Source organism: Lycorma delicatula, chromosome 3, assembly GCF_047948215.1.
Source record: "Lycorma delicatula isolate Av1 chromosome 3, ASM4794821v1, whole genome shotgun sequence".
NCBI classification, from domain to species: Eukaryota; Metazoa; Arthropoda; class Insecta; order Hemiptera; family Fulgoridae; genus Lycorma; species Lycorma delicatula.
Window position 1 is genome coordinate 219,231,621 of NC_134457.1, and position 26,310 is coordinate 219,257,930.

Sequence of the window (26,310 nt, forward strand, 5' to 3'; positions counted from 1 at the left end):
CTACAGCAACAAACCACGAACACTTGAACAATTGAAAGTCAATATTGAACAAGCTGTATTAAATATCCAGCCACAAACTTTGAAAAACGTTGCAAGAAACTCTGTAAAAAGAATTGAAGCTTGTATTCAAGAATATGGCGGCCACTTCCAACATTTACTCTAAATGTAAGGTAATTGATGGTAATAATAAAAATTATATTTACATTTACACATGCCTCCATGTGTGAATTATTATTATTTCAATACCTACCAATATAAGGTTGGGTTGCGTTTTATATGGGACACTTTGTATTTTCGTTCATAAATTCAAGAAAACTAATGGGAAAACTTTGAGTAATAAAATAACACATTCCAAGAACCACAAAGATGCTCAGCTGCTATTTTGTTATGTATTTTCTCTAGATTACCTAGAAACCAGAAACCTAGAAACCTAGAAATCCGGTTTTTACACCCGTTTTTCATCCAGCAATCGAGTAAATATTCCATCCGTATCTGATGTGTTTACAGTAAAAATCCTGGTATGTTTATTCTATTTTATGAATGCTTATTTTTATTTACACCAACGCATTACTGATTTTTTTCAGTTTTAAAAATTCTATACTTGAAATAAATCCAGTAATTTTAAATTACCTTTTTTTTCAGAATCGGAATCAATTTTTGTTTAATGTTTGTCGGGAATAAAAGAACAACAATGTTTTTTAAGCTACACACTGCCACTATTATTTCGTTTTAACACGTACAAATTTTTAATTTTTCCTGCTATTATAGAAAAAATACTTATGATTAAGTACTGAATCGGGTCAAACATTTAGATATATCCTCCATTTCTCTTTTTCCAACATTTGAAATTCTCTTGAGTTGAAAATGCAAAAAAAAAAAAATTACGCCTCAGTTCAAAATGTACGGATATGTAAACGCATATGTTTTGTCTTTATTAATACCTCTTGGAAGTATGAATATATTTTCATGTAATTTAGTACAATATTTCTTGCATGAGAGTTATCGATGCTAATAAATTTTACGAAGTCGGATAAGGTTTAGGGTAGTTTCCCTTTAACTAACGTTAAAGACAGCCGGAAAAGTTTTACAAACTCTGATGCTAGTTTGCAAATATCGGGTTAGTACAAGCATACATACTAATATTTTATGAAATTTTACGGAATTGATTTAAAGATGTTAAAAATGAGTATATCATTTTAAAAAAAGCATTACCGATGGAATTACCGGTGAAATATTAGTAGTTTAAAAAACCTTTTCTTGATTTATGGATAAAAAGAGAAAGTGTTTTGTTTATTTTGTAAAACCCAAGTTTTAGTAATAATTGCTGTTCTTAAAAAGTAAAAAAGAAACAGATTATATTGCCTACGTAATTTATACCCCGCTTTGATGATTTTCTGTGTCAACATTAGGCTTCATTGACACCGTTAAATTTAATAAAAATTCTTCATAAATTATTTTTCGGCTGAAGTAAAGTTAAATTATTTGTATATTCTTTTTCTTTTTAATTAAATTTGATAAATTACACATTTTAACACATTATTCTGCTTCTGTGAATAAAATTTTTAGGCAGTTTAATTTTAATTTTTTTTTGAGGTTTAATCTTACAAAATAAATCATGTTACACAATAGACTCTTCTTGTGTTATATTACAGAATATTTTTTTAAGAAGTAAGCTGCCAGATGAATTAGCTTATTTTATTTATTTTATTATTATTATTATTATTTTAAATAACATCCTTAAATAAATTTGTGTGTTTTATTTATTTTTTTATTAATGTATTTATATTTTTAATTCTTCGATGACTCCAATTTACTACGTAAGTTCAAAGCTGAAAGGTTTTTCGCGGAAATAAAAAAATGTAGTATTTGCAACGTATGAAATGTGCCAAGCCTGACACGTTTTGGGGTATTCGAACCCCAGAACCTTCTGAAAGGAAGATGAATATATTATTTATTCCTCCGAATAACCGGAGCCGGCTGTTTAACTACCACAAAACTATTATTTACTCTCTTTTTTTATCGGATTCAATTCTATGAATTTCCCTTTAAATTGTGCTAATTTTTAATAAAAACTTATGAAAAGATTTAATAAAGCTAATAAAAATAATAGTTTTTTTTTTTTAAGTAAATATTTTTATTAAAATTGTTCTTATTAAGAGTCAATAAATGAAATGTCAACCCGTTGCTAAAAACATATTTTTAAAAGCTTCAATTATTATTGTTATTATTACTGGAAATATTTGAAAAAGGTGTCTGAGACTTTTCTTTCAAGATGAAATCCATTCATTAAGATTTAATTACATTTTTGTTCAACTTATCCTTTTTTTATCTCCGAGTACGAATCATCTCCGTTTTGCCAAGTATAACCTCCTTCCTTACCCGTCCTTCATTCATTTACTCGTTCAGTACGATCGATCTTTCTGTCTTTCTTCTTCACTCGTTCCATCTTTATTTCGCACATTCTCGTTTCTCTGTTCCTAGAAAAGTAGAAAACATCTTAGTTATTTTACAGAAGATTTCAAAGTTTATAAATGTTTACTTAAATTATGTCATCGTTAATTTATACTTCATTAATTATACATATTTTCATTCCTATTTTACGTCCTGGATTTTTATTTTATTAATATTTTTATAAGTTTGAATCAAATTAAATTTATCTATCTCGTTCTTCTTAATTATAAATATTAAAAATAAAAACCAAATTTAAAAATCCTCCGGGAAAAGTAAGAATGATTTTTATTTGGCGTAAACCTCTATTATTTTAATATCGAAATATGTTTTAATTAAACGCAACTTTATTAAATATAGTTAACAGATTAACTGGTAAATCTGCCGATCTCCGTGGCGGAGGGTAGCGTCTCGACCTTTCATCCGAAGATTCCGAGTTCGAATCCCGGTCAAACATGGCATTTTTCATACGCTACAAAATTCCATTTCCATATCTCGCCCACAAAATTAGAGCTTATGTGGCAATATCATCAACCAAAAAAATATATAGATTGACACAATGCTAAATAAGTACTGTAATCAGGTAAAATAAACATAATCCGCGTATATATATATATACACACGCACGCGCGCACACACACACACACACATGACAATTTAAAAAAATATAACTTTATAACGCTTGGAAAATCTGTAAAACTCATTTGTCCAAAATTGTTTGTACATCTAATTATTTAAAATGTTAATGTATGTTGTGAATGTATTAGAATATCCTGAAATATATAGTGTTTCAATTTAAAAGCGTTATGAGTCGCGTTAACATTTGACATGTAAACAATTCATAAATTTTATTTATTTTTACTTTAAAATGTTTAAACTTTATTTTAAACTGTTTATGATCTTACCGAAACACGTATTGTAAAAAAGTTATATTATTATTGTATAATATGAAATAGATGTCGGCTAAAACTCTCTCAAAAAAATTAAAACAAAAATTTTTTACATTAAATTATGAAGGAGAATTGCTTTTAAACATTAGCTTACATAATCTAAAATAAAATTGTTTTTTTTAAAATGAAAAAGCGGGCTAACAGCAAACCTGAACATACATATTTAGGTTTGAGGACGACAGTCATGAACTGTTAGGGTAATTAATTGGTCAATCCCATGTTTACCTCGTAGTGATTGTAAATGAATTTTACATAATTATACACAGAGTGGGCGAAAAATCCCTTTACATGTTTTAATAGCATAGTACAGTTAGATATATAGATAAACATTGTCATAACTACAAAACACAGTAGTATATTTCAACATTTATGTCTGGTTAACATTAACATTTATTGTGAATAACATTGTTACAAAGGTTCAAGGTACATTTATCAACAACGATAGTGTGCAACCTCCATGTTCGATGCTAAGGTTGATGCGTCGTCATGTTCATGTGTGCATCTGCTGCATCACATCAGGCGCGATCCTTTCAAATGCCATGCAAACTCCGTCTTTCAGTTGATCGTCGTTTACGAATCTCTTCTTTTGTTACCCCCCATAGTGCACTGTCCTTTGTGGTGAGGCCTGAGCTTCGTGGAGGCCAGAGCAACGGTGCTGGAAGATCTCTTGATCCACGTCCAATCCAGCGGTTTGAAAACAGTTAATTTAGTCGTGTGCGGACACTCACGGCAAAGTATGATGGAGCGCCGTCTTGTTTAAGTGTAACGATGTCAGTTATTACTCTTGCCGTTATTATTGGAAGCATCAGTTTGTTAATCGTGTGAAGATAGCTCTGCTGGTTCACAGAACCGTCAAAGAAATACGGTCCAAGCAGATGATCTGCCGTTATCCCTGCCCAAATCATAACATACGGCAGATTGCACTCGAGTTTCTCATAAAAGTGCGGATTGTCTTTTGCGCAAAAAAAGACGTTACGATTTCGTGGCTATTCACGAAATCGTATATAAATCGAGTATGCGAATATAAATCGCATACTCATCAGTATTGGGGACCCGTACTTTGTATGGGGACACATGAAGTCATTATTATATTCGTATACTCAAAAATCAAACAATGATCGTGAATTTTTACAAAAAATCGTGGTTGCTGCCCGTCAAATAAAAACCAGTCCACGGATGTTGAAGGAGGTAGCAGTGTCCTTAATTCGTCGCACCGAGATGAGTATTGCCAATGGAGGTGAACATTTTGAGCAGCCAATGTAATACTCGTTGAAAGTTTATCGAATTAAATAATTTAAATGAAAAATACTGTAGAATATTTAAATGAACAATCGGTTAAAATTATTTTGAGGGAAATAGGGCTGCTACAATTTAAATTTTCGTTTGCAGTGTTCAGTTTTCATATCTATTTAGTTGTGTTTGGTTTTCAATAAAAATAAATTTTAAAACATTGTGTTCAGTGGTCATAGACGTTGATTACATCATCTTTTTTAAGAATAAAATTTTCTACAAGTTTTGTAGGAACATTTATGCTCTTATTACTTATTTAAAGAAGTTATTTTAAGATAAACATTAAATAGTTGTTATTTGAACCCCTAATTTTGGGTTTTAAGTCATATATCTTAAAAACTAAAGGAAATACAGTTGTGTGACCTATTTTAAAGATTAATAATAATTAAAATATAAGCTTAGTTTTCATATTAAGGTAACCAACCTAACGATTATTTTTTTTTAATATTATTTTCCAAACGTGTATCGTTCTATTTTTTAATAGACAATTCAACTTCACTTTTTCAATGGATACTTTTTATCCTAATTTTTCACTTGATCCCTGCGTTTTCTTAAAAGATTTTCTCTTTTCCTAAATTTTTTTTTTTTTTTTACTTTTTGAATTTTTTAAATGTACTTTGTTTTAATTTTTATTTAAATATGAATTTATTAGCTAAAGAAATCCTCCAGCATATAAATAGCCGATGGCAGGACATTCAAAACGTGAGATAGCAGTATTTCGATAAAAATACGAAAAGAATTGCGTTAAAAAGACGTTGAATAACTAACATCTATTGTGAGCTTAGGCTGCCTAGATAAGTAAATATTTTCTACAATTGTTTACTTAAATACATTTATTTTAAGTTTAGATTGGAAATTCTTCAATATCAAAATAATATTAACTTCATATCATTATGCTATAAAAATCTAATGTTTAGTAGTAATGACAATAAACAAAATAAAAATGTATTCCAATTTTTGTTGCAACTAGATAATTATAAATTTTAGAAAATCTTTCCTTGATGTGTTGAAGAAAATTACTTCAGAATCGCTAGTCATGTAAGAAATAGATAATCTCGAAATCACTGCATTTAGTTTTGAATAAATTTTTAGCGTAAATAATAGTAGTATATGCTGTGTGTGTGTTGTGTGTGCGTGCGTGTGTGCGTGCGTGCGTGCGTGCGTGTGTGTGTGTGTGTGTGTGTGTGTGTGTGTGTGTGTGTGTGTGTGTGTGTGTGTGTGTTCAATGAAAAACTTTTTTTTCAGTCTGTTAAGAAATTTAAACACTCATAATTTTATACAAAACCTTCTTTTGACTTCTTTTTTAATTTTTTTATTAAATTAAAATAAGTTTAGGACAACGATTCTTTGATTTTTTTTTTTTTTTTTTATAAAATACAAATCTGAAAGTAAAACTTATCTTAAAAATCATCAAGTTAAATATTATAGAACAAAATAGTTTTTTTGTTTCTAAAATACATTGTATTTTATTTTAATTTATTTATCAAGATGAAAACATTAAAAGGTAATATCGTAATACCGCCTGCAGTGGCTTAATCCCCATCAGAAAATCGGACTTAACAGTTTTCATCTGTTGTAAATACATTTATTAATTATATAATTTTTAAAAAATTAGTTAAACGTTAATTAAAAGTGTCACTCATAACCGGGAAAAAAGTTTTTTATATTGTTTTTTTATATGTTTATTTTATATTTTCAAATGTATTTTAAGATTTTTTTTTTTGCTTTTTCCCTTATAGTTTCAATTGATACTATAATATATGTAACGTTTCATGAATACAACTGTGAAATCATAAGACGTCGTTTCCAGATTTAAAAATAAAGTTTTCGTTGAATGCACCTAAGAAATCCTCCGTTCAGAACTCCTACTTTGAAATACATTGTTGTCTACGCCCACATAGAATTCCAGTTCAAGTAATTTCGTACGTTATATTTTTACTTTCACTTGTCGATGTCAGTCCGCTGTTGCATTTACTTACACGGATAGCAAAAACATTTTTTTTTGTGTTATCAGCTGAACCACTCATCGTATACCAAACTCCTTACCCGAGTTACGATTTATTTCCTTTGGAAAAGATCATTTGTTTATTCTTGCAACGTCAAACATCTACAGTGTAGCACAGTTTTCCTATTTTCCTTACTGTATGACAAGATAAAATTAAACTTTCAAACAAGAAAAAAGTTAGTAATTACTTGAATGAATTGTTGTAGTTTTAATTTTTTTTTCATATTTACTAATTAGATCAGAAAATATTTACCAATTATTGTCCACTTCTGGGTGTTTCTAAAATTATCCTCTCGTCCTTAACTTCCAAAAGAAATTACTAATTAGTAGTTTTTTGTTTTTTTTTTCTTCCTTCCGTAGCGGAGGAAAAAGCTCTGCCAGCCGCCGTCATACTGACGGTAGTGCGGGGCTCTCACCCGCTAAAAAACCTCCCCTTCTACCATGCAGGGGCCGGATCTAAGCCATATGGTATGTACAGCCCCTGCATGATCACCCAGGCACTCCACTATCCGAATCCGTGTGATCGGATTAGTTGGTTATCAAAAATACTGGCTCACAGCAAGCTTGTATTTGTACTTAAAATAGGCCCAACTTTAACAGAGGCGCTTCAGCTATATAATGTTATAGCTTTCTGTGTATAATATAATACGTGCAGCTGTACTTCAAAAGCCTGATGATGGCTTTTATTTTGGAGCCACCAGGAAGTAAACAGAGTCCTTAGGGAAATTTACAAGCAATATCTCTCCAGATCTCACAAAGATATATTTTTAGTGTGGATCTAACAGAGTACTGCAGAACTCTAAGGCGATAGGAAGAAGGGATCAAGATCAAGGAAGACGATAAGGGATGATGAGAAACAACTGAAGCTGAAGACAAACTACTCTGAGGATATATTAAGTTTCTCACAGCTAGATTCCTCGAGCGATAGAGAAACGTTTTGTAACATACGGACCTTACAGCCGTAACTAACATTTCTACCGTCGAAATTACCATATACTTATGTGACCGTAAGTAGCTGAAAAAATTATGACACTTTTTAAAAAAATCTTAACGTAATATATTTAACCTTGGTTAAGTCCAATTCGTATCAAAAACTATTGTGTTTTTTGACGTATTAGGAAAATATATGACTTTTGCAGTATCATACGTAACATGAACGTACGTATGTACTCATACGTACGAGTACATACGTATGTACTCATGTACATATATATCATATGCAGTGGCAGCTCGTAGTTAAAATTAGTGGAGGTGCTGCTCCAGAAAATATTTTCTGGGTCTTTTCAAAGCCACGGTTAAAGTTTTCTGTAAAATAAAAGAACCGAAAAAACGAATCAAATAGGATAGCTGGAAGCAGGATAATAAACTAATTCTACACTTTATCACATTCAAGAATATGGTGCACGGTTTTTAAGCACATTGTGCTTAAAAACTTTATTCGGTTTAACCGAATAAATAATAAAATATCAATACAGATAATATTTTTTAGTATTATTATATAATAACTTAATAAAATGTCCGCTTAAGAACACTTCAGTCCAAAACTGCTTAATTTAAATGTCTATCTATACAGAAAAAATTCATTAGTTTTTACCAATTACCTTTACTTTCGCCCTTCCAGCGTGTTTTTGGACAGATTTGGCAATCAAAAAGCCCTTGCTCTCCTCCATCTTCTGATCACTACTGAAAAAACAATTAAACCGCTTTCATATTCCTTCCACGGACTAAACTAGAAAAGAGAACAAACAAGGGAACGTTCCATCACACGCAGAGTAAAAACAAAACTACCTCCCACCAGCAGGCCAGGGTCGGCACTGCGGAAGCGACAGTGCTCTCCCTCGCAGCCTCGCGTGCAGCTTCCTAAGTGCGCATGCGCACAATACCAATATACACCACCCCGCTGGAATTGTGAAACGCACAATTCCATATAAAGATCTTTGTATATTTTTCTATAAACTGGGGGATGGCTATTGACATTAAGCTTAAGGATTTAGTATAAAGAAAGAATTAAAGAAAAAAGGACTCGTTATATTAAAAGTTATCGATAATATCAAGTGGAAATAGCAGTGCTCCAGTTCCAAATTGCTTATACGCAAGCCGCCACTGATCATATGTATCATGTACATTTTTTAAGGCGGGATACGCAGTTTATTTCAAGTTTTTATTCTACCTAAAGTATTGTACTCTGAAATAACTAAAGGTTGTCGAGTTGTAATGTCTACAGAACTATATTTCATAGGTTTAAAATTTTAAATATTACGTTCGCTGAAAAAAGTAGCAACATAATAGTATAAAAATTAAACTGCAACACATTAAATAGTATATCGGACTGGCAAGATGAACAGATTAAGAAACACATGCGTATACGACTCATAGTGACGAATATATTTAAAAAACCTCAATAAGCAAATTTTGCACGTAGAACATAAAATGAAGATCTTAAAACAATTGAATGTAACATTTTAAAATACACAAAACTGGCGAGTAAAGAAACATAACAAAAGAACAGACGTAATATAGAATAAATATTATTATTCATGTATATATTAAACAGAATAAACCCTTTTTTAAGATACGTGTGATTAAAAATAGTGCTACAGGTAATTAAGTGCTATTTATCTCTAAATCACCCTTTAAAAGATCAATTTTTACTACTTTACTATGAGCAGTTTTTTATTTTAAATAATTTTAAATTCGTTTAGATGTTTTTGTATCGGTTACAAATTTTGAAAAATACATCACATATTTACTTTCCCAGGAGTTATATTATTAAACAAGGGTGAAAAATTACCTCCCCTTTTATGTTGTAAAATAATTACAATTTTGAATGAAATATAAAATTCTTGTACTACTAAGGATTTATATGTGTGAATGTGAATCCCGTACATGTGTTTGAGTGTACTTGGTCTTACGCTGAAAAAATAGTCTAACTTACAAATATGATGTAACAATTTTAAAGAGTAGATTTAATTAATCAGAAGAAAAAGATGTTTGGGGAGATGGTGATGTCAAAGAGGCTTAATTATTGGTAATAAATGGCTAATAATACTCGTATTAGTTTTTTAATTCTAAAAATTTTCCACCGCTAGAAATATTAAATTTACAATTTTTTTTAACTTTTACAATTTTAAACTTCTTTTTATTAAACAATATTTTTCTGAACTAGTGATAATAGTTTCTGTATATTTATCGTAGTAGTATGAGGAACTTACAAAATTAGGTAAAAATTAATTTTTAATTCGAATACTATAAAATATTGCAATTTGGTTAATAATTTAATCGAAAAATAATATAATTTGATTTCCACGTTAAATTTTTGTGAAATTTTATTAGTAATGTTGAAAGGATAAAAATAATTTTCGTAACTATCGATGAGGAAACGGTTAAATTTTTAGCTCTATGAAGATTCCGGAAAAATTAGCATGTTTATATTAAGACATTTTGTATGTTTTTCATAAAAGAAACTTCGGCGATTGTGAGCCTGAACGTCCTCAACCTTAATATTTTTCAAATTGACCTATGTTGAAAAATATGTTATATAATTAATAAAAATCAAAAGTCGGAAGAGTGAAATTACCTCGTTATTCTACCTCAGAATCTGTATTGGCAGTAGCGATGTTATCAAGTCCATCATATAGTCAGGATACAATGAAGCTGTCTACTGGCCACCTAAATAGGTAACATATATATATATAATTTGTATATTTAACGTTAATTAGACGAAGTTAGTAGCGAAGCGAGCGTAGGTTATGTTTGGTTAGGTTATATTGATATAGTGCGCGATACCCACCGGGTTGGTCTAGTGGTGATTGCGTCTTCCCAAATCAGCTGATTTGGAAGTCGACAGTTCCAGCGTTCAAATCCTAGTAAAGTCAGTTATTTTTATACGGATTTGAATATTAGATCGTGGATACCGGTGTTCTTTGGTGGTTGGATTTCAGTTAACCACACATCTCAGTAATAGTCGAACTGAAACTGTACAAGACTACACTTCATTTACACTCATACGTATCATCCTCTGAAGTAATATCTGAACGGTAATTCCCAGAAACTAAACAGGAAAAAGAAAGAAGATATAGTGCGCGATATGTCATTACACGGAATCAACATAATCTAATCAAACATAGCCTACGCTCGCTAACCTCGTCTGATTAAAGTTAAATATAAAAATTATATACAATAAGTTATACGTTTAGGTGATTTTATTTTTATATGCACAAACAATTGGATTTCAGTAGGGGTCCCGTATAACCGATAAGTACAGATATTATTTTTTTGTATACCCTGTAAATTTAAATGATAGTTTCAGATCTTTTACTTTTAACAATATATTACCTTGTAGAGTTAGCTACACCAGCTAACACACACGCCACCTTATTACCTATCATACAAAAGTATATTTTCCCGGTACAATAATTGTTAGCGATTGCTGGAAGATATATAATTGTTTGCAACAGGAGGGCTAACAACGTTTAGTGATGAACCACAAGTATAATTTCATGTATTCGGACACGGGAGTTCATACACAGACAATTGAACGTGCGTGGCGAGAAGTGCGTTCAAACGTTCCTCGGTAGGAAATTCTAAGCACCACTTGCACGGGTATCTCGCAGAGTTCTTTTTCAAAAGAAAATACAGCAACTACAAGACCCGAGTACATTATTTATGGTCCAGTCTTGCTTCACTGTATCCTGACTATATGATGGAGTTGCCCAACAACGCTACTGCCATTACACATTCCGAGATAGAATAATGAGGTAATTTCACTCTTCCGACTTTTGATTTTTATTAATTATATAATAACATATTTTTCAACATACTTCAATTCGAAAAAGACTAAGGTTAATAACCTTCAGGCTTACGATTATCGAAACTTTTTTAAATCTTTGAAGAAAAAGATCAATAAAAAAATATGTAATGTTGGAGTGTAAAATTATTGTAATTAGAGTAAATATAAAATAAATTATTTTGTTTTTTATTTATTTTTCTTGAATTAACAATGAAAGAAGTGTGTGGGTAGGAGATACCGTACGTAATGATGCATTACGGAAAAAACTACACCGGAAACTCAAGATTTTACGGCTTCTGCGTCGACCTACTGGAAAGAGTATCAAAAGAAGTCGGTTTCGATTACATTTTGGATTTAGTACCGGATCGTAAATATGGAGCACAAGATCCAGGAACTGGAGAATGGAACGGAATGGTTTTTCAATTAATGAAGCACGTATGTTTAAATATCTTCATTTACAAAAATTATTAATAATAAAAATTGTAATGATTTCGTAGTTTAAGTTCGTCACGTAAAGTTTTCATGAGTGCTGTAGGTTTTTCATTAATGCAGTAATTGTTAAAGTATGAAGAATTACCTTTATGAAACCGATTATATTAATTCTTCATTTATTTAAATAATGTATTCTTAATATATTCTTGTAGTAATGAATATTTAATTTTATGAACTTTTTATAAAATGTAGTCTTTAAAAAAAATATCTTTAAAGTAGTATTTACTTAATCTTGTAGTCATTGCAGTAGTTTGTTTTATAGATATTCCGGTAGACGAAAACTACATTTACATAATTTAGCTCAGGGAACGCTGCCGAACAGTTTATGAAAAAAAAGTTATTTCGATTTTTTTATCATCATCATTAGGTGGTACCTCAAACAAATTAATACCTCATCCCGTTACATTGAGTCCAAGGCCCAATGAGATGAGAATGATATGTATGAAATGTAAACGAGACCTATAGTCTTACACAGACGCAGATCGACCGTTTCTGAGACGTTTGGTTAATTGAATTCCAACCATGAAGATACACCGGTATCCATTATCTAGTATTCAAATCCGTATTAAAACGACTAGCTTTTTCGAACCTAAAAACCTTCGACTTTGAAAATCAGCTATTTAACAACTGATCTGCGACGACAATTTAACCATTAGACCGGCCGGTGAGGTAAAATATAATTAATTATTTTTTATTTCTGTATTAATAATTATTTTTAATAATACTCTGTTAGTAATTCAGCTTTTAATATCTTTCCTGGTGGTTATTTAAAAATCAGTCCGTATAAAGTTTCGTTTACGATTTTTATAAACGGTTCTTAAACGTTTCCTAGGCTACTTTTGCGTTTCGGTTTGCTTTCTTATTATTATATTAAATATGTTAAAAATATTTTTACTCATCTCCGTTTTTTGCAATTTCGTCAAATTGATATTTTAACGTTGTTAATAGGAACCGTAAAAAAATAAATAAAAAGTTTTCTAAAACTTATTTTATTTTGTTATTACTAGCAAACATTCTTTACATGGATTTTACCAAGAAAATTTAAGTAGAATTACGGTTAAAAAAATCCCAAACTTTTCGGGAATTAAGTCAGCCAATACATCAACTGAACGGCTTATCGTTTTAATTAACTCTCAGAAAAGTTTTAGAACATAATTTAAACGAAATTGCATCGACTGGAATAACTAAATCAAGAAACGTTAAATTAAAGATTTGAATTGAAAAATTTATTCTGTAATATATTTTTGTAGACTGTAGAACCATTTTAAGCTATAAAAATTCTGTTTTTTGTATATCTTAGATTTAGTTCTAGTTTGCTTGTAAGATATCTTTTTTTTTAAGCGTCCTAATTTTTTAAATGTTGTTTTTCACATTGTAGACTGTTGTTCCTTACGAATAACATTAGTAAATTATTATATTACATTTTTTCTTTAATTTTACGAAATTTAATTCATTAAGAAAAACGATTAGGTTTTCCAAGTAGCAATTATTCAAGTAAAAATTGTATCGAAAATTTACTTTTTTGGATATTATAGAATGAAAGTACTTTTATCTATTACCCCCTTCCGAAATTTTTGTACTGCTTTATGTTTCGAAGTCTCCCGAGTCAAAAGTATTAAAATCTCGGTTAAAAAATTACATATCAATTATTAGAAAGTTATAACTACTTAATTAAACAATGAAACATTATAATAAAATTATCTTATTAAGTGTGACACAGTCCCTTTACCGCGCATATAACATTAGATTGTGTTAATCAGAATTATAAATCACGTACTATCAAAATTTTACAATAAACAAATGTTCATTTTTCGTATAAAATACATTTCTTTATAACATAATAAGTTATTTATTAATTTTTTATTAAGTAGAATCGATGATTAATAAATTGAATTTGTGTGAAATAGTTTAACTTAAGTAAAATTTTAATTTTTGTAACAATAACAATATACGTTTTATATATGATAAAAATTATAATATATAATACACGATATTTATAATAAACAAATACAAATATTTTTATTTTCAAAAATACTGTTAACTAGATTTTATTTAATCTAATTAATACAGGGTTTATTAATTAATATAATTAATTGGTAATTCTTTTTTTTTAAATAATAATAGATATCGCATTATAAATAAATTAGAAATACGTAGTTTAGAAAAACATCATAAATAAAAAACATTCTATATTTATCACGACTATTTATCACGAGAAATTACACTTATGGAAATGAGATTAATATAAAATTTAAGTTAACAAAACAGCCGGTCTGACTGTTAGTTTTGTTACAAAGTATGTATTTTTATTTTTTTAACCTCCGGGACTACCGCTTGGTATTGCTTCAGAGGATGAGATGAATGATCTGTAGCATGTGTGAAAATGCTATACCTTACCGGGATTCGAACCCGGGACCTCTAATAATACAAAATATGTACTAAGTGGATCGGTATGTATTTGGGTTTATACCTCAATAATAATGTAATTTTTTTTTTTTTAATTTTTATTACTTAATTGTGTACTAATAACAAACAATGAAACTGATAAAATAATGGTGTACAAATAACTTTTTTTTTAAATCTGATGAGTGGGTTCAAAAAACATAATTGAAGAGTTAGATTTATCTCTCTCATCGTTTTCTAAGCTGTTAGATCATACTTGTTTTTTAGATTATCGAAAAATATCATTCAGAATAATAACGTTAAATTTTTTCAACAAAATCAAAAAATTTCATGAAAACCATCCCCACCAATAATTATTTCATTTCCATTAAATTTTATAATTTTAATGTTTTTATCAAATAGAAATTTTTTCTTCAAATGAGATGTTATCCAGTCAGGATTTTTTTTAATTTCTTTCCAATAAAAAAGCGTGGTGTTTTGTTATCTTATTGTTAATTAAACATAAGGTTAATTCACAATTTTCTAGTTTTGTTTTCTAATTTTTATTTTTATTTATAATTTTTTTGTTCTAATTATGCATTCTAATACTTTTTCACATTATTTATTTTGAATGCTATATTATAAATATTTTTTAATATCTACTATTTTAATATTTTCTAATATCTACTATTATTTTTTCATTGAATTTCTCGATTCTTTTGCTGATTTTATTATTGTATTTTTTATTAGTTTTACAATACTAAATATTGTTACTTTTAATTAGTTTTGAAATACACATGAACTCATGGGTTACATTACATCTTAAAAGATCGTTCTCTATTTTTAATTTTTTTATCGAAGTTGGAATATTATATGAAAATAATATTGGATATTCACTATAATAAGATTTATTTTTGTTTTAATTGAAAAACAAATTTTCTTAATATTTTTTAAGATTTTACATATATATATATATAATACATATTTGGTTATTTATCAAAAAATTTGGTTTTTATTTATTTGGTTATTTATTTTTATATATTTGGTTATTATTTTTATTTAACATGCTTAATTTTTTTATTATTAATAAATATTTAATTTAAATAATTAATAATAATTATTATTTTTTTTTTTTTTGGCTTCAGTCATTTAACTGGTTTGATGCAGCTCTCCAAGATCTACCACTAGTCGTTTCATTTCGGTATAGCCCATACCATCCTACATCCCTAACAATTTGTTTAATATATTCCAAACGTTGCCTGCCTACACAATTTTTCCCGTCTACCCTTCCCTCCAAAATTAAAGCGACTATTATAATTAAGGCGAGGATGCCTTAATATGTGGCTTATAAGTCTGTCTTTTCTTTTAACTATATTTTTTCAAATGCTTCTTTCTTCATCAATTTGCCGCAACACCACTTCATTTGTCACTTTAACCACCCATCTGATTTTTAACATTCTCCTATAGCACCGCATTTCAAAAGCTTCTAATCTTTTCTTCTCAGGTACTCCGATCGTCCAAGTTTCACTTACATATAAAGCTACGCTCCAAACACATACTTTTAGAAATGTTTTCCTGACGTTTAAATTAATTTTTGATGTAAACAAATTATATTTCTGACTGAAGGCTCGTTTCGCCTGTGCTATTCCACATTTTATATCGCTCCTGCTTCGTCCATCTATAGTAATTCTATTCCCCAAATAAAAAAAGTTCTTCTACCTTCGTATTCTTTTCTCTTCCTGTTTTTATATTCAGTGGTCCATCTTCGTTATTTCTACTACATTTTATTACTTTCATTTTGTTCTTATTGATCTCCCTCATGCGAGAGTTCTCGCGTAGGACTTCATTCATGCCGTTGATTGTTCCTTCTAAATTTTTTTCCTCTCTGCTAGAATTACTATATCATCAGCAAGTCGTAGCATCAGTATCTTTTCACCTTGTACTGTTACTCCGGATCTAAATTGTTCTTTAATATCAGTAACTGCTAGTTCTAGGTAAAGATTAAAAAGTAACGGGGATAGTGAACATCCTTGTAGCACTTCCTTTCTTATTACGGCTTCTTTCTTATGTTCTTCAATTATTACTGTTGCTGTTTGGTTCCTGTAAATGTTAGCAATCGTTCTTCTATCTCTGTAGTCGACCCTAATTTTTTTAAATGCTGAACGTTTTATTCCAGTCTATGTTATCGAATGCCTTTTCTAGGTCTATAAACGCCAAGTTTGTTGGTTTGTTTTTCTTTAATCTTCCTTCTACTATTAATCTGAGGCCTAAAATTGCTTCCCTTGTCCCTATACTTTTCCTGAAACCAAATTGGTCTTCTCCTAACACTTCTTCCACTCTCCTCTCAATTCTTCTGTATAAAATTCTAGTTAAGATTTTTGATGCATGACTAGTTAAACTAATTGTTCTGTATTCTTCACATTTATCTGCCCCTGCTTTCTTTGGTATCATAACTATAACACTTTTTTTGAAGTCTGACGAACTTCTCCTTTTTCGTAAATATTACACACCAGTTAGTGTATTCTATCTATCGCTTCCTCATATGCACTGCTCAGTAATTCTGCAGGTATTCATTCTATTCTATGGGACTTTCTGCCATTCAAATTTTTTAATGCTCCCTTAAATTCAAATCTCAGTATTGTTTCTTCCCTTTCATCCTCTTCTACTTCCTCTTCTTCCTCTACAACACCATTTTATAACTCATTTCCTCCGTATAACTCTTCATTATATTCCACCCACCTATCGACCTTTCCTTTCGTATTATAAATCGGTAGGTATACCTTCTTTGTTTAGCACATTATTAGATTTTAATTTACGTACTACAAAATTTTCCTAAACTTTCCTGTATGCTCCGTCTATTTTACCAATGTTCATATCTCTTTCCGCTTCTGAACACTTTTCTTTAATTCACTCTTCTTTTGCTAGTTTGCATTTCCTGTTTATAGTAAAATTAATTATTAAATAATAACTAATTTCCATATTTAATTTTAAATAATTTTTTATAACATATTTTGTTTAACATATTATTTGGTTTTAATATATATGATTGGTTTTAACCAAAATCATGGGTGTATGATAATTTGTTGTAAAACCTTAGTCCTCGTTTTTCGTTTAAATAACGCAAAGTACTATAATTTGAATTGGTTTTTTTATTACTATTATAAATGGCTTAAGGGAGTGTACCGTAATTATAAATATTTTACGTATTATTTATTCTCTTTGTATATGGTAAGAAATAAATACAAAAGTAATAATAAAGTCCTAAGGATAGTAATGATCATCAACTATTTTACTTTAAGAAGAGTTTTGTTTTAAATTGTATGCAAATGTCGGTATAGCTCTGTAAGATTGTTACCAAATATTTAATCTTATTATTTATAAAGTATTTTTTTTTAAAATTAATATAGAATTCAGGAATATAAAAAATAGTGATTATTTTTCCTGTATTAAAGTATGTAGTATTATTTATTCGAATTATATTTATTCATAGTTTATTTTTCATGAAAATTTTAAATGATTTTTTTCTTATCTCTACAACGACATTGACGTATATTTAAAAATATACTTCAGTGATATCCTGAAACGATTTTCTTTCCTATAAATGCATGTTTGACCTATATAATATTATATTTTAAAAATATATATTATAAATTAGTTTTAAAATATATAGTCCACCAGGTATCTTATTATCTCTCATCCGGATAATTCCGGTTTCGAATCGTGGTCGGCAGTAATATTTTTACATATTTCCAAATTCTATTTCTTTAGTAGGTTGATGTCTGTAAGAGCTTTAAATATTTTACTAAAATTCATCACCTAATTCCACAAAAAATGTAGTAAGGGGAAAATAAACCTTTATAATCGACCAATATGTATATATTATTATAATTCTTATTTCTTCCAACTAATTTTAAAAAGAATATTTGACGTTCATTTCTTCTACTGAATAAAAAATTTGGTGAAAACTAATGTGTCTTTCGAAAAACAAAATTCTTATAGTAGAATTTAAAAGACGTTAGATTCTACAGTTACTTCTGCATAAAATGGAATTAGATAACTTCTTTTTATCGTTCTCAGTTTAATTATTTTATAAATTAAAAGAAAAACCGTAAGGTTTTTAGCAGTTATTTTTTCAATAGCAGCAAATTTAAACATCCACCGACAAAATGGGTACGAATAAAAATGGTTATTTTGTGTATATTCATCAATCACGCTTTCTGTAGTATTAATTTTTATATCGAAATATTTTTGAACCGCTTAAAACATTTTTCATGAAAGTATAACATTTTGGTTCACTATTAACGCAAGATTTTTTTTTAAACATTTTTATTCTACGGTGTTTTATAAACTAATCATTTATATTTACAATTTTTTTATCAAAAAAGTATTGTATTTTGAAAGTGAACATCAGAATAATATTTATTTTAAATGACATAAACACTCTATGTTTGACGTAAAGTTAGTACGCCCATACACTTATTAGGAAGTCGCAATTGCTACTGTTTGTCTATGGAAAGAAGGGGCGTCACAGTATGGTGCTAGAAAATGAGGCTTCTATTATATCCTTCTAACACGTTTCGTATTTATTTACGCTTTTACTTATTTATCAAATTTCAAATGTTTTAATTTATCAAATTTCAAAATTCAAATGTTTAAAAATTATTTAGGATTTTATGGAGAATCTTATTTTATTAAGCAACCGATTTTAATAGTTTTTTTTTTTTTTAGTATAGTTTTTAAATCAGCAGTCAGAAATCATGGAAATTTTTTTGTTATCAGAGCAGAAAGGGACATATTTTTCGTTTCGCTATTTGTTCCAACAATGTACTTGACTCGATGAAGAAAATAATTGAAAACAACTTCACTCCTTATTTTCCTTAGTATTCCTGACGTGAGGTTCTTGTAAATCTTTTTTTGAAGAGTGAGTGTCATTTTCAGTAGTTCTAATTAAAAGTCGATTACAACCTACGGTTTCAGTACCCATCATACAAATAAGTTGTAAAAAAATGTATATATGTATTTTTTTTATTTTAAGCTTTACTTGATTTTTTTTTTATTACAACTCATCATTTTCTCTTTTTTATAAAACTTATGGAACAAGTTTTAACATAAATTTTTTTAAAGAAACTCGTTTAAGGTGGACAAAAACTTTTACTTATTTTACATTTACGCCATTAAAGATAAAAATTACATAACTTTCTGTAATGAATAAAAAAAAAGGTAATCTTCTTGCTTGAATTTACATCACGCTTGAATTACTTTTCTAATACAAAAAGAGAATTTTCTTTCTGAAACTGAAATTACTATATAATTTAACTTAAGATACTTAAGGAGAATTACACTAAACACGATTACACATTATTAAGTCGGAAACTTCTCACCGAGCGTCGAGTTTATTGCAAGTACACTAGAGAGGTGCAAAATTAAGCTGGAGTACAATAGGGCAGATAAATCAGCTGAATAGCTTTCTCGGAGGCAGAGAACACTTGTTGCATCTTCCCACACTTATTTACCTAGGGGATTTTACGCTATATTGGCAAAAATCTTATTTTATCGCTGCATAGATCTACATACATTAAAGTATAAGATCTGTACGGTACTTCTGATTCTTTTACCTTTTTTTTATTGAACGTTTTATTATCAATGTTTATATAATTTATTTTTTGTCGCCCCAAAAGTGGATAAGCTATCAATTAATTTAATGAAATAAACATAATACGAATGTAACATAAAATAATTTTCTACCAACACATTTGTTTTAAAAAAATTTGTATATATTTAGTAACGTACGCTAAAAATGCACGAAATCGCTTTTGTTGAAGTCGGTATCTACCGACAAAAGCCAAAAGCGAAGGCTTGAAAGAGCTGATGAATAAACATAAAGAGTTTTAAAAAGAGGAAAAAACAATAATAAAAAATCTTTATAAGTACAGAACAAAAATTAAATTAAGCAAATGTTTGCTCACACGCGCGCACGGATCAAAAGAGAACAGAACACATTAATACACTTTAATTTTCTTTACATCAATAAACTTCGTTTTTATAACTGATATTTTGTCGGAATATTGTTTGATAATAATTTACATTAACAAATAAGCAGACAGACTACTTTTATTCGTTTTTTATTTATGTAATAAAACAAATAAAATTCCCGCATAAAACATAAAATTACGTAAAACTAGGATTTTTTATGACAGAACTGCATTTCTGAATTTTATTATAGTAGATTTTATAGTTAAAAAATCATATTATCATGTTTATTGCCACCGACTATTATTCCCATTATTCCAGCTTGATATTTTAATCAGTATTTTTTTATTATTAGTATTCTTTTATTATTCTACATCACGAATAACTCGATTAAATTTTTATTACGCGATGAAAATCATAAAAATATAGTGAAATAACTTTAAAATTTTAATAAATGTCGAATTTATTTTAATAAAATGTCCAGCGGTTTATTGTCGCGCATTGGCGGTACTTAAAATCACTTTTAAAACCAAAAATTTGGTCGCTTCCTGGAATTTATAAAATTTCATTAAAATTTTAGGAATATGTACAATTTTTTACCGTTTTTATAATGTTACAGAAAAATATGAGGTACGAAATATGTGAGAAAAGTAATGAGACTGACTTTTTACTTACCAAAGTTTTTATTTTTTTCAAACAATAATATTATCCCCTTCAAAGAAGTTCCCTTTGGCAACTATTACACCGGCGGAGTTGTTCCCACTCCTGGTAGCAGCGCTGGAAGGTTTCAACCGATATGGCATTTAACTGGTCGGTCACAGTCTTGAATGTTCTCTAGAGTTCCAAAATGACGTCCTTTTAAGACACGTTTCAATTTTGGGAAAAGGAGAAAGTCACAAGGACTCAAATCAGGGGATAGGGGGGTAGAGTAACCGTAGGAATGCGTTTTGAGGTAAAAAATTCCGTGATGGAAATGGCCGTGTGACACGGGGCATTGTCATGAAATTGTCACAAACCTTTCGCATGTCCAAATCGTCTGTCAAAATTTTATGTACGGTGAAATTGTTTAAATTTAACTGTTCACTCGTCATCCTTATTGTTAAACGACGGTCAGATCTCACAAGAACCCTCACACCCTCAACGTTTTCGTCAGATTTTGAAGTTGAAGTTCTCCGTCAGCGAGGTTGATCTTCAACGTGTTTTCGGCCTTCCAAAAGTGATTTGTGCCAGCGGAAAACTTGTGCTGTTGATAAGCAATGTTCTCTCGTAGGCCTGTTTCAACTTTTCAAAGGTCATAATCGCGGATTCCCCAAGTTTAACACAAAACTTGATTGCTCAATGATGCTCTAAATTCTGATGCTCCATTTTCGTAACGAACAACAAAAACACAACTTCACTGATGGCGGTGTCAAAAATAATGTGTTGGCTGAACGGAGTTGAAACTCGTATTGATCATGTGAAAGGGATGAACAAACCGGTCTAGCACTGAGCGGTAGACACAGCGTTGCCAGATCGCTCGCAGTGTTACCAATCTCATTTCTTTTCTCACACACCTCTTAAGTTTAAATTTTATGTCGATTAAGATACAAAAATAGGAGGATTAGAGTATTAGCGGGATTCAAACCCAGAATTTTTTCGATGAATATAACCGTAATAACCTGACAAAACAAGTAGAGTTACAGACGACCTGATATAAGAGAAATTACTTCTAAAAACGGTACAGCCGTTCGCAAAAATAAAAAGTATCCGACTCCAGGCTTATTTAATTAAAAAGTGTGATATGTTTATCTTCACTTCAAAATATAATACTGCATATCGATGTGCAAAAACCATCAAAATGCTGGTTATATTCGGGTTAATAAAGATTTATTTTTTGTTTTAACATATGTGAGATATGTAAAAATTATTGGGAATAATAAAATGGAGCAACAAATAAACTTATTATTTTCTATTGAAATATAAATTCACTATAAATCTTGATTATGGAAATATAATTTAATAGCTTTATCCAATAATAAAAGTACAGTCATGAGAGTTGTTATAAAATCAAAGAGGAAATTACTACAAATTACATAAGAGGAAAGAACAAATTACTACATAAGAAAGAACTTTCTATTATTAATTTACTACTCTTATTCACATCGCTAAAGATTTTAGTAATGTTTAAAATAAATGTTCTATTTAAACAGAGTGTGAATAAAATTGCAGAAATTGGACTATCAACCAGCTTCATTTCTTTCTGTATTGTTTAATTTTCAAAGAAATTTGTTATCTCAGGTTTTCGAAGTACAGTTTCTTTATTTATATAAGTTTCATCACATTCTTTTGCGTTTTTTTTTCAGTCTTTTTTTTTTTTTTTGAGTAAATAACATATCAAACCTCAAACTCTTAGGCATTTAGCAACATCTTTATTATACATCTAATATACAATGATCTGAAAATTAGGAATTACTTAATATTAATTACAATTCTTATAAAATGCCATGAAATTTTTCATATCTCAGATAGAATATTTCCTTCTTTTTAAAAAACTTCAAGAAAAAAGGTTGTCAATTCAATCCATAATTTTTTTTAACTATGTTTAATATTACTCTTATTCTAATCACCTGAATTCGATGATTCTGCTTTATTTTGTTGAAATTTTTTCGATTTGTAGTAGTAAGTTTTTCCAGATAGTTGGAATAGAAGATGTATATTACCAAAAATAATATTTTTGACGAAGACGGTTGGAATATAGTTTTCGTTATTAGGTTTTACCTAGTAGTGCATTAATAATTCTCCTTTGAAATTCTTGAAACAAATGTTTGTTGATGCGGAAAGCGTTTCATTTTTAGATTTCTACTGATTTAAACTAAAATACGTAAAATATATTTATTTTTTTTTAATATATTTTACAAAAATAATAGATTAATTTAAAATTTCCACTGTCTTTAGTTCGCTCCAAATTGACTGTTAATAAAGTAATAATTTTTTTTTTTAATTTGGAGCTGAATTCTAAACTTCAAAATAATAAGAAGAGATGAAGAAGCATTTTTTCTCACTTTTTAAGACAGTTTTAAATTTTTTTTTCTAAATTAATTTTACTTCTTTGAGAAAACTAACGAATAAATTATTTGTACTTTAACGTATCGTACTGCTTGTATTATTTTTTTCTGTATAAATATTATTCAATTGTTAATCTAAATCTATCAATGAATATAATAAAATAAATTTGAAGAATATTTTCAGGAACAACCGTATGTAATGGTAAAAGGATCAGAAAATTCAAGCAGTGTACGATATGAAGGATTTTGTATTGATTTACTAAGAGAAATAGCAAATATGGTAGGATTTGAATATCGCATACAACTTGTACCTGATGGAAAATACGGTGTATATGATCCAGATACCGGTGAATGGAATGGAATTGTCCGTCAACTGATGGATAAGGTAACAAAATCAAGGCCCACGATTATAATTTAATGTTACTTTAAAAAATATCTAATTTTTGTTAGCATGTTGCATGAAAGAAACTATTTATCATATTTTATGCATGAAAAAACATTTAAAAAAAAATTATTACATCGGTAATTTAATTTTGAGTACCTGATGAAAATAATTAAAGTATTTTCATCAAAAAAAATCAAACTGGTAAAAATAAAATAGAGAAAATTAATTATGAATAAATATCTATTAACTGTGTTAATATTCTTGTTAATCTGTAATAAAATTATATTAATTGAATGTAAATTATCATATCACACACAATCAAGATGCAAAAATTAAAATCAAAAATTTAAATGCAAATTAATGTTATTTGTAAAAAAGTTTGTTTTTTTGCTAATGGGCATGTTGCATGCATAATACCATTTAAGATTAATTAAACAATCGCTTGTAAATACTTGAAAACATGGTTTAGTGTCTAGCTATCTCTGCTCCAATAACCGATGATACAAATTGTACGGGTTAATCTGAACCGCTGTAAAAACAGAAAATAAATAAAGGGAAAACTGGTATCTACGCACACAAATGTAAAATCCAGCTTTCTAGTTGAAAAAAAATAATAAAACTACCTGAAATAAAGTATATAATTAATAAATTAAATTTTCGTTTGGAATTATCCATTTTTCTGACGAACAAGTATCTAATATAAAGATTTTTTTTGTATTTGCTTATTCGTTCTGTTCTGATGTAACTCCATATGTCATAAAGACAGATTACTAGGAAAACCCATTGCGTACTTTTCCTTTTTAAAAAATAAATTTTGTTCTACGTCAAAAGATGCTGTGTTCTTTTAACTTACATTATAATTTTTTATGTTTGCTTCAATAACTAAAGCTAATGAAGCTCTCTTGTGGTGTCCGGTTGAAAGTATAATCTCCAGAGAGAATTATCGACACGATTATGTTATTTTCTTTTACAGCTGGACGAATGTAACTTGAACTGATAATTAAATTTATGTCCAGAGCGAGGGGAAAAAAATGGAAGTCTACACAAAATTAATATCGGTGAAGAAAAACTTTCAATCGCGTACTCTCCTAATTCTCTACGATTTAATTAGAAAATTACAAATGAGTTATATATTGTGAATTTCAGCTGTATAGTAAAAAGTAACTAATTTTAATTTATATTAAAGGTTGCATCAGTTATCTTAGGATTTATTAATTTAATTTTTTTATCGTATCCTATTTAATTTTTTTCTTATTACTATAACGACACAGCGACTTTACAATCTGTTCATAGAACAATAATTAAATAGGATGTATTTGAATTAATGCTGAGTTGCTACAAGCCCAGCGGCTTGTGACTTAATAATGGAATAAAAGACCAAAGTCACCTAATTGAAGCGATAAGGCAAAACAAGAAGATTGTTCTTCAGCGATCTTGAAAAAAATCACTGATCATGTTATTTAACAAATTGACCGCCAAATAATTCGGGTGCCGATCCAAACGATATTGATACCGTAGGCTGACCAGAGAGATTTCCTGCCGAACGGTGCGCAACAAGGTCATTATATATAAGGCTATTACTCATGTACCAGGGAGTGTTGAACATTTTCCGCAGTGTTTTTTTTTTTTTTTGGAAGCGTTCGAGTACGTCAATACTGGAGTTTCACGCTGTACCCCACAATTCAAGCCCGTAAGTCCAAACAGGATTCAAAACGGATTTGTAAATAAATAATTTACTTTCTGCTGAAAGCCGAGATCTATGTCCTACCAGCCAGTACATATGTTTAAACTTGAGATCCAACTGTTTCCGCTTAGAAGTGGTGATATGTTTAGCCCAAGAAAGTCGTCGATCAAAATGAAAACCTATTTAAAATTGAAGTTAAAATATTTCCACGTGTAAAACAGAAATTAAATGCTTGATTTGCTTTTGTCTTTAAGTTCTTTTATTTACTTATATACCTGTTCGGCATAAAAGCAATTTTTATTTTAAATTTAAACCGTGCAATAAAACATCATTATAAGTATCCTAGATCGACTTCTTATGTACAACGTCCCTTTTTATCATTATCGGGCTTTTTCTGAGCCAATCGGCAGAGATTTAAGAAAAAAAGGAGAAATGTTAACTATTATGAACTGCAACGTCAAAGAATTCCTAAAAGTGAATACACTAATCGTTCATTTACATTCAAAGAAAGGATAAGTTGCAAGATACTAAATATAAAGTACGTTGACACTTTTAGAAAATACATTTTTTGAGATAGAGAAAATAAAACCTTTCTTATATTTATAAAACCGAAAGATCTGTTTCTTTATTTAACAGTAAAATCAGTTAAGTTAATTACCGATTTAAAATGTTCTGATAATGGTTTTTAAAATTTTGTAAACGATTTTCAATAAATTCATTTACGTCTTCAACAACCAAACCTGAAGTTTCCCGTTTTACTATTCACCTTCAGTACCATTCAAATTATAATTATTGAGCACTAAGAATTATTATTTGAATGACATGAAAACAACTACATGAAACAGTAAAATTAGAATTTTAAAATTAATTA

The 26,310-nt window shown here is 29.1% G+C and overlaps 1 protein-coding gene across 12 annotated transcripts in view; it reads left to right on the forward strand.

Annotated features, from left to right (window-relative positions):
- LOC142322429 (glutamate receptor ionotropic, kainate 2-like) overlaps window positions 1–26,310 on the forward strand; it is a 722,458-nt gene that overhangs the window by 556,106 nt on the left and 140,042 nt on the right. For 7 of the 12 annotated variants that reach the window (XM_075361507.1, XM_075361506.1, XM_075361508.1 and 4 more), the window contains exon 11: window positions 11,714–11,917. The exons of 2 other annotated variants lie outside the window; for them this stretch is intronic. In XM_075361507.1, coding sequence (XP_075217622.1) covers window positions 11,714–11,917 — 204 coding nt within the window. Of the gene's footprint in view, window positions 1–11,713; window positions 11,918–23,554; window positions 23,756–26,310 lie in introns of all 12 variants that reach the window. 3 more of the 12 variants (XM_075361504.1, XM_075361512.1, XM_075361513.1) reach the window with 1 other exon arrangement.